Raw genomic sequence first — 10,191 nt, 5'->3', positions numbered from 1 at the left:
TCCCCAATTCCACTCGAACTTGCCGGAAACCTTAGAAATTGGTGGCTTTGATCTGTCACCTCCGGTGCTCCGCCACACTCAAACTTGTTTGGCCTTTGTTCATGACCTCTAGAGGATTGTTTTGGTGGTGGTAATTGAATGAAATCGTTTCAGAATTGTTGGATCTTAGGCAAGGGTTGGCGCAGCACCCATGGGTTCAAACTTCATGAAATCGTAACCAATTATTGTCAATTTTGGCTAGAATGGGATGATGGGATGATGAGATGTTGTGATGAGGTTTAGTAATGATGGGAGGTTGAGGAAAGCCAGAAAATTGGATGGAAAGCTGTCGGGAAAGTCGCTGGAACTCTGGTCGGGTTGCGGGTCTTCAAAGGGATCTGATTCCTTCTTTTTTTCTCTCTCTCCTTTCCCCTCCCTTCTCTTGTTTCTCTGGAGCCTTCTAGAGTGAAGGTTAAATTTACTAGAATGCCCCCGACTTTAAACGTTAGTAACTCCTTTGTTATAGCTCCAAATTACATTCCGTTTACGCTCACGCGCTTGTATTGACAAGTACTACGCAAATATGCTAAAAGAATGAGTCATACATCTCTCTAAACAATGGTCAACAGAAGTCAAAATCTTTGCCTCTAGGGACATTTTCATCGATTCACACTTTTAAAATTTATATTATTATAAAATTATGGACGGGTTGTCACATAATTTATCATATTCCCAAATGTATAGCAATATATCATAGTCTTTAGATCCGATTAGGGCTATCAAACAAGGACAAAGCCAGAAATTTAACTAAGAGGGGGCATCTTAAAAAATTTAAGCTCCTTTTTTTGACAAATAAAGCTAGTTTTTTCACAAATGTTGAAAAAATTAGTTACAACATGCCTAATTTTATTACTCTATTGTCTAATTTTGTCTTTAATTGTTGTATTGACAATCTCAAGCTCATTCATACTAATTAACCAAATGCATGCAACTCAACAAGGTTTAGACATTAGTGTGTGAAGGTAAAAAAAAAGAAAGGAGGGGCATTTAAAAACTAAAAGAGGATTTTTCACTATTTTCATATGATTAATGGAATAATTTTTAGGGAGTTTTAACAAAACACTCCAGGTACTTTTTAATGAAAAACCACATTTTTACCTTCCTTGGTACTATTCACTACACCTTCATTTGTCATTTTTTATTAAAACAAAAGTTTTTTTTTACTTTTCGTTAGTTTTCCTTAATTTTTAATGCAAAAAAAATGAGTGAGAGGGGGCATTGTCCCCCCCCCCCCCCCCGCCGCCCCCAGGCCTTACCTCCCTCCATCCATGCTGGCAAATGAATCGCAACCTGAATTGCCTAAACAAGCTAATCAAATGTGGATTCATCTTCCACACAATTTATGAGGCGGCTCAAACATGGCTTGCATGAAATACAAATGCCAAAGTGGCAATATTAATAATTTAACCTACTAATGTTATCATTTGTTAAAACAAAATTATTTACAAGAAAGAACCGTGGTCGAATTAGGGTTTAGGATTCAATGTGTTGAACTAGTTCCCCACGACTACATACATGCAATCGGATCCGTTTACAAACCTTCATACTGCATGGGTAAACTAAACTTGTCCCACAACTATATACATGCCGAGTTGGCAAGTTCTGATTGGCTAGTGAAAGTCCACATGGCAACTAAGTAGGACCCAGTACGACCAAAGCCAAATGTTAGATAGAGAAAGAACGAGTCAGACGTAACTTTGCTTCCTATATATAAATACAACTCTCCAATCTCCGCATCCCTCTCTTTCATTTTTTTTGGCGTCCCTCTTATCCTTCCTTCTCCTCCCTCTCTCTCACTCGCACACACACAGGTTCGTTCATGTTCTACTTTCGATCTCGATCCAATATTTCGTAATTGCTTCGAACAATGTAGGACCGATCGATTTTTGGTTTTTGATTTGCATGTCATTTGTTTCTTTGGATCCAATTCCTTCATTACATTTGAGGGATTTTTTGTAACATTTAAATTTAGGACAATTAACTATAATAAACATAGTTTAACATTTTGTTGCAGATCCTATATCAACGACACAACGATGTTCATTTCCGTAAATCATATATAATCAGATCATATAGCTATATGATGAATAATTTGAGGATCTGGTGTTTATTGTTTTGTAATTGTATGGTCTGAATTTCATCGTTAGATCTCTTGGAGAATTGTGGTGTTTAATTAGATCTAGATTTGTGGTAACAATATGTATTGGTTTGCCGATATCTGTAGCTAATGCTTGTTCATCGTTGTCTAGATTTTTGTAATCGAAATTCGGATTTCATTGGTAGGGAAGATGGGAATTGTTTAGATTTGGCATAGCATGTGACAATTTATACATGCTTTCATATTTCACAGGCTTGTATATTTTTTTTCTTGAGATTTCAGTTTTCTTGTCGAAATAGAGAAGTGATTCATATTATTTTTGGTTTTTCTCAGTCTAGAGATAGAGATGGAAACGTTCCTCTTCACCTCCGAATCTGTCAACGAGGGACATCCCGACAAGCTTTGCGACCAAGTCTCAGATGCCGTTCTCGATGCTTGCTTGGAACAAGACCCGGAGAGCAAAGTTGCATGCGAGACATGTACGAAAACCAACATGGTCATGGTCTTCGGTGAGATCACAACAAAAGCGAAAGTAGATTACGAGAAAATAGTCCGAGACACTTGCAGAGGAATTGGGTTTACATCAGCTGATGTAGGCCTTGATGCTGACAACTGCAAAGTCCTCGTCAACATTGAGAAACAAAGCCCAGAAATTGCAGAGGGAGTTCATGGACACCTTACCAAGAAGCCCGAGGAAATTGGAGCTGGCGACCAAGGCCACATGTTTGGTTATGCCACTGATGAGACACCTGAGTTCATGCCACTCACCCATGTCCTTGCTACCAAGATTGGTGCCAAGCTTACGGAGGTCAGAAAGAATAAGACGGTCCCATGGCTGAGGCCCGATGGTAAGACCCAAGTGACTGTTGAGTACCAGAACGAGAACGGGGCCATGGTACCTATTCGGGTGCACACCATCCTCATCTCAACCCAACATGATGAGACTGTCACAAATGAGCAGATTGCTGCTGATTTGAAGGAACATGTGATCAAACCTGTCGTCCCAGCTCAATTCATTGATGACAAAACTATCTACCACTTGAACCCTTCAGGTCGATTCGTCATTGGAGGACCCCATGGAGATGCTGGGCTCACTGGCCGGAAGATAATTATAGACACCTATGGTGGTTGGGGTGCTCATGGTGGTGGTGCTTTCTCTGGAAAAGATCCAACCAAGGTTGACCGTAGTGGTGCATACGTTGTAAGGCAGGCAGCAAAAAGCGTTGTTGCATCCGGGCTTGCTCGCCGTTGTATTGTTCAGGTTTCTTATGCAATTGGCGTCCCAGATCCCCTGTCGGTTTTCGTGGATACCTACAGAACTGGAAAAATCCCAGACAAGGACATATTGGTTCTCATCAAGGAGAACTTTGACTATAGGCCGGGAATGATTGCCCTCAACCTTGATTTGAAAAGAGGAGGCAACTTCAGGTACCAAAAGACTGCTGCTTATGGTCATTTTGGCCGCGATGATCCAGATTTCACATGGGAGACCATCAAGATCCTCAAGCCAAAGGCTTAACACAACGAGCTAGTTTCGGAAAGGTGGTTACCATCATAGCTGTTGTTCATAACGTTAGAGAAGAATAAGAAACTTTCATCGCATGCGTCGGATGTCGAGGTCTACATTTCAAGGCTCAAGTTAGAGTTGAGAAGACGAGATGTGTGCTGTTAAGTTGAGGCAGTAGCAAAGTTAGGAGCCAGTATGTTGCGTTGTCTTTCGTTGTTTTATCATTTTTCATGTTCCCATTTTTTCCGAACCCAGATTCTTGACTGTTGAGGATTCTATGTCAAAGTAGAAGCTCATTACGAACGATTGAAATCAAATAATTGTATAATCGTAGACTGCAATATTTAAATTTCATTGCTGGAAGTGAGAAAATCCAATCTTTTGAGCTTCTGGAACATCAACTAATGTAATAGCTTGGATGACTACACCCATAGCTAAAATGTTCAAAACAATTATCCCTAACATGTCTCGATTCACGAATGCAACCACAACCGATCATGCAACCGCTCTTCTCCAGCACCAAACATCTCATCAACCCTTTCGCCATCCCGGTAGAAATGGAAGGTGGGGGTGTAGTGAATATGCTGGGTTGTTTCGTGGCATTCATCAATGTCCGCATAGATGAAGGAGAGCCTGGCGAAACTATTACTCAGATGACAGAATGCAGGAAGGATCTGGCTACACACACATGGCACCTGAAAACGAGACCGAATCGAAGCAATTGAGTCGGGGAGGCAATTCATCGAACACCTTGTGTGCAAACTTGAATTGCTTATAGTTTCGAAAATACTAGAAGAAAGAGACATACCAAGACGCACCATAATTGATAACTGCCTGCAAGAAGATGAAAAAAGACAAAGATTTAATGGGTTGCAATGGAAAATGTCCACATATATACACGCACACACATATATATAATAATTGAAAGGTGGGATTTTGGGTGCATACAGGGGATTTGCAGGACTTGATCTGAAGAACAAGGTCTTTGAGGTTTTGGTCGCTGGAAGCACTATTTAGGTTGTCATGACGATTCTCTGGTAAATCCAAGCCCGTGCCTTCTAATCCCTTCTTGCTGTCGGTGGCTCCGTCGCCTCCTCCGCCAACTCCTCCCGCCATTTCTTTCAGCTTTCAATTGTGGTGCTCTCTCTCACCCACGAAGGATTTTGTCATTCGTCGACGAGCACTAGCGTCATTTGACTCGTTTTCTCTCTACACGTAACACACCACTATCATTTACGGTGTAATTACATTATACGCCCTCCAATATTATTATTTTTCTTTCGAGTCAAGCGATAACATTAGTAAGTTAAATGTTAGATTAGTCACTGACGAGGTTTGAACTTACATCGTTATGTAAGAGCACAATATCTTTCTAGTACTATGGTAAATGGCCACTTTACGCTCTCCAATTTTTTAAAATGAGCTATGCGTTATAAAAGTTGTGGGTTTGAATACCTACATGGTTTTAGTCAAAAGTGAAAAAGTAAAGATGACTAAAATGGTGGTATTGTCAGATTTCTAAAAATTGTGATGTTGTTAGATTTTGTTATTGTTGAATGACATGGTTTTCAACTTGTATGGCATGATTTTCAACATGCCTTAATTTCTCTTGTAGACTTCCGCACTTAAATGGTTCATATAAAGAGCATGCAGTGTATGATCAAACAACACACCAAATCAAGAGTGAAAAGCAAATAATATCTATATCCCTCTCATTTTTCTACCTGCATCCTTTGTGTGATACAGTTACAAAAATAAACAGTGTGATATATTGCACTTGTTCTACTTCTATCTCTAGCAAATGTTATCTTTCTCTCAATTTTACCTATTTATAACACGTTATTAGCACGACTCTCTAACTCTAGCTAGTTTTCATTTCATTCACCAAAAAATGTTTCCCATAAAGATCTTAATGTTCCTTTTCTTTCTCTGCCTCACTTGCTTTATGTTTCCCCGCCAAGAGCTGCTAGCACCATGTCTTCTCCTAGTCCTCAATTTAATAATTACTTGTATTTTTTTATTTCTCATTTGGTGTAGCTCCGGATTACTAATCTTGCACTGCAATTTTAGGTGGTGCAATATAATCGCTCATCTTGAACTGCATATTTAATTTTACTGCAATTTTTGCTAGTGCAGTATAATCGCTCATTCTACACTATTATTTTAATAGGAGTGGTGCGGTACAATTGCCGTCCTTATTAATTTTCTTTCTAATACTCAATACTGATGGTAGAGCCTGTGTAGTGAGGATTATTAACTACCTATTATTTTATTTTATTTTACCTTCCTCATTAATTTTCTTTCTTTCTAATAATAATACTCAATACTGATGGCAGTGTCTGTGTAGTGAGTATTACTAACTACCTAATATTTTTTAATTAATGTCTAATTTATGTAAATCTTGAGCCTGAAGTTTCAAGTGCTTATCAATTTGGCCTGAAGATCAAAATGCAAAATTTGTAAGAACTAGAAGTTCTAACACTACATCCCTCCAAAATCAATATTATTACGAGTTCTTACACATCTCATTTTTTTTTTCAAAAAAATGAAAATGGCGAACTTGGGAAATCTTAATTTTGTTGCCCTTGATATCACTGAAAAAAATTACCTTACGTGGGTAATGGAAGCCAATATCCATTTGGAGGCAGAAAATATTGGAGACACCATCAAGGAGGGTAAGAATGCATCCTCTCAAGATCGAGCGAAAGCCATGATCTTGATTTGTCACCACCTCGATGAAGGATTAAGGAGCGAGTACCTAACAGTTGAAGACCCACTGGTTCTCTGGAATGCATTGAAGAATAGGTGTAATCACCAGAAAACGGTGATTCTCCCAAGAGCTTGTTATGAGTGGACACACCTAAGAATCTAGGATTATAAGACGATTGCTAAATATAACTCTACAATGTTTAGAATTGGCTCCCAAATGAAACTTTGTGGGGAGATTATCATTGAGGAAGATATGCTAAAAAAGACTTTCAATACTTTTCATGCCTCCAACGTGCTCCTACAACAGCAGTATAGAGAGCAAGACTTTACTGCAACTAGTTGATATCAGTGTTCCTGGTGGCTGAACAGAAGAATGAGCTCCTAATAAAAAATCATCAGTCTCAACCAACTGGTTCAGCGCCATTCCCAAAAGTGAATGATGCTTCTCTTGAAGCAAACACCACCTCATCTCGTGGCAATAATTACAGACGAAGACGTGACCATAAGTGAGGGCGATGAAATGTGAAAGGCAAGAACCATGGTGTCTAGTTTTACATGGGTCCAAGGCATAATCCAAGCTCGAGCTTCATAAATGTAAACCACCAAAAGGGTAAACCTCATATAAATAACGCGCCTAGAAATCATGAAGGAGTTTCCCATAGGTGTGGTGGCAATGGGCACTCAGTGCATACGTGCCATATCCCAAAACATCTAGTGGATCCTTGTCAAGCCTCCCTCAAAGAAAAAAGTGTTGAAACCAATTTCATCAACCAGGCTAAACCAATGGATATATCTGATCTAATGTTCGATTTATCAAGTCAATTGAACACAACCTATCTGGATGTTTCAGACTTTGTTGCAGAAAGAGGGAATGAAGTATATCGGTTTGTTTAGATTATTTTATGTTCAATGTATTTTTGCTTTATTATATGAACTTGTAGTTTAAATCTTGTATTTCAATTCAATAAAAAGTGGCATTGCAATTTCCTTTTTATTATAAATAATTTTTTTTAACTCTAATTGTTCTACTCATAAAGCATGGATAAATATACGATTGTCCTCAAAACAAGAACAATGGCGAAGATATTTGTCTAGTAGACAGCACAACCACGCATACAATACTTGGAGATCGAAAATATTTCTCAAGCTTGATACTTACAAAAGCAAAGGTAATAACAATACCATGCCCATTAGATGTAATTAAAGGCTTAGGAAAAGCCCATGTCATGTTACTAAATGGAACAATATTGTCTATACAAAATGCATTGCATGCTACTCGATCTACAAGAAATTTGTTGAGTTTTAAAGATATATGTTTAAATGGATAACACATAGAAACAAAAAGATAATGTAGAATATCTATGTAGTACCTCTAATGATACCCATAAGCGTAAATTGGAGAAGTTGTGTGGTCTATCGAGTGGATTGTATTATACATACATAAGGATAATTGAAGCACATACTGTCATAAACCAAAAGTTCATTGATCCAAAATTTACATGCTTTGGCATGACTATCTGAGTAATCCAGGATCCACCAAGATATGTAGGATCACTACCAACTCTAATGGGCATCCATTATTGAGCAGACATATTGCTATATTAAATGATAACGCTTGCTAGGCTTGTTCTCAAGGGAAGTTGGTAGTTAGGCCATCACAATCAAAGATTGATGCTAAAACCCCATCTTTTTTTCAAAGAATTCAACGAATATTTGTGGGCCTATCCAACCACCTTGTGGACCATTTCAATATTTTATGGTTTTGGTTGATGCATCTACCCAATGGTTACATGTTTGCCTCTTGTTTACTCAAAATGTAGCTTTTGCGAGACTTCTTACTTAGATAATTAAACTACGAGCACAGTTCCCAGACCATCTTATTAAGTCGATCCAACTTGATAATGGTGGTGAATTTACATCTCAAACTTTTGATGATTATTGCACGACACTAGGCATTGTTGTTGAACACCCTATTCCTCATGTCCATACTCAAAATGGTTTAGCAGAAGTATCTATTAAGTGGCTTCAATTAATAGATCGCTCTCTACTCATGAAAATAAAATTACCAGATTCTATATAGGGACATGTCATCCTACATATTGCATCATTAGTTCGATTGAGGCCTATTGCCAACCATCAAAACTCCTTAGTACAACTCGTATTTGGGTATCAACCAAACATTTTGCATTTCCGAATTTTTTTGGTTATGTTGTTTATGTGCCTATTGGACCGCCACAATGTACTAAAATGGGACCTCAGCGCAGACTGGGAATTTATATGGGCTTTCATTCACCATTTATCATTAAATATTTAGAACCCTTGTTGTGTGATATTTTTACCACTCGTTTTGTGAATTGTCACTTGGATGAGACAATTTTCCTACCATTAGGAGGAGAAAAAACTGTTCCAAAAGAAAGAAGAGAAATAACATGGGATGTACCCACCTTGTCTTATTTTGTTCCACGAAGCACTCAATGTGAAGATGAAGTGAAAACAATCGTTCATCTTCAAAGTATTGCTAATCAAATGCTAAATGCATTTGATGATGCAAAGAAAATGACAAATCGCACATACCAGCAGCAAATGTGCTTGCAAGAATCGATGTCCCTGTTGGACAAAACAAAGTGGCAACAAATGATTCATCCAGTGCATGCCTGAAGAGTGGTAGACCCCCAAGTTCAAAAGATTCAGCTCCTTGAAAGAGGAAGATGAAGGCACACCTAAATCCAAATGAAATCATTCATGAAAAGAAAATGAATGACGGATCCACAATTCATGATTTTGTACTTCCAAAAAAAGAAAATGTCCTTGATGAGACACACATCCCTGAAGAGACAGAAGTACATGAAAGCAAACAAATCTCCATAAATTAAGCATGTAATAATGAATTGTAGAATCGAGATGAAAAAATGATCGACGACATGTTCGCATTCCCAATAGTTGCTAAAATCATTTAAACGATGATATTGAGCACCGCTCTGTCGATGAACGAAAAACAAAGACAAGATTGGCCTAAGTGGAAAGATGCAATCCAGACAGAATTAAAGTCCTTAGAAAGGCGAAGTGTTTTTAGATCAGTAGACAAACTCTGCCTGGCGTGAACTCCGTAGGTTACAAATGGGTATTCATAAGAAAGCGCAATGAGATTACAAAATATAAAGCACGACTCGTTGCACAAGGTTTTTCGCAAAGACCTGGAATTGATTATGGGGAGACATACCCTCATGCAATGGATGAAATTACATTACATTCCATTACTAAATAAGTTTGGTGGTTTTAGAAAAAATTGATATGCAACTTATAGATGTCATCACCGCATATCTATATAGAGAATTAGATACTGATATCTATATGAAAGTCCCATAATGACCTAAGTTGCTTGAAACGACTAACAAAACAAGGTATGCTCTTAATCAAATTAAGGCGATCATTATATGGGCTAAAATAATTTGGACAACTGTGGTATAATTGTCTCAGTGAGTATTTGATCAAGGAAGAATATACCAATAATGTCACTTGCCCTTGTGTGCTTATTTAGAAATCAAACTTTGAATTTGCTATAGTAGCAGTATATGTATATGTCGATGACATGAACTTAGTTAGAACCCTTGAAAAGCTCAACAAGACTGCTGAATATTTGAAAAGTGAATTTGAAATGAAAGATCTTGGGAAAACAGAATATTGTCTAGCCTGCATATCGAGCATTGTGCTAATGGAATTTTGGTCCATCAATCAGCTTACATTGAATATGTCCTAAAGTGATTTGGCATGGACAAGGCTTATCCACTCAGCATACCAATGGTCGTTCAGTCTCTTGACATTAAGAAAGATCTATTTC

The 10,191-nt window shown here is 38.0% G+C and overlaps 2 protein-coding genes across 3 annotated transcripts; one reads left to right on the top strand and one right to left on the bottom strand.

Annotated features, from left to right (window-relative positions):
* The first annotated feature begins 1,774 nt into the window (after positions 1–1,774).
* LOC126619494 (S-adenosylmethionine synthase 3) lies at positions 1,775–4,016 on the top strand. 2 transcript variants are annotated; one of them, XM_050287891.1, is made up of 2 exons: positions 1,775–1,850; positions 2,471–4,016. In XM_050287891.1, exon 2 carries the CDS (start codon positions 2,484–2,486, stop codon positions 3,654–3,656), a length of 1,173 nt encoding a protein of 390 aa, XP_050143848.1. In that variant the 5' UTR covers positions 1,775–1,850; positions 2,471–2,483; the 3' UTR covers positions 3,657–4,016. The 2 variants fall into 2 exon arrangements, with proteins under 2 accessions (XP_050143848.1, XP_050143849.1); XM_050287892.1 differs by having other exon boundaries at positions 1,811–1,908.
* Positions 3,976–4,883, bottom strand: LOC126619504 (thioredoxin-like 3-3). Its single transcript, XM_050287901.1, has 3 exons — positions 4,593–4,883; positions 4,453–4,478; positions 3,976–4,339 (listed from the first exon to the last, which is right to left on the bottom strand). The coding sequence occupies exons 1-3, from the start codon at positions 4,758–4,760 to the stop codon at positions 4,294–4,296; spliced, it is 240 nt and encodes a 79-aa protein (XP_050143858.1). The 5' UTR covers positions 4,761–4,883; the 3' UTR covers positions 3,976–4,293.
* Between the last annotated feature and the right edge of the window lie 5,308 nt (positions 4,884–10,191).

The sequence above is a fragment of the Malus sylvestris genome, chromosome 4, assembly GCF_916048215.2.
Source record: "Malus sylvestris chromosome 4, drMalSylv7.2, whole genome shotgun sequence".
Taxonomy (NCBI): Eukaryota; Viridiplantae; Streptophyta; class Magnoliopsida; order Rosales; family Rosaceae; genus Malus; species Malus sylvestris.
Note: the sequence above shows the minus strand (reverse complement) of the source record. Positions and strands in the feature narration are given on the sequence as shown.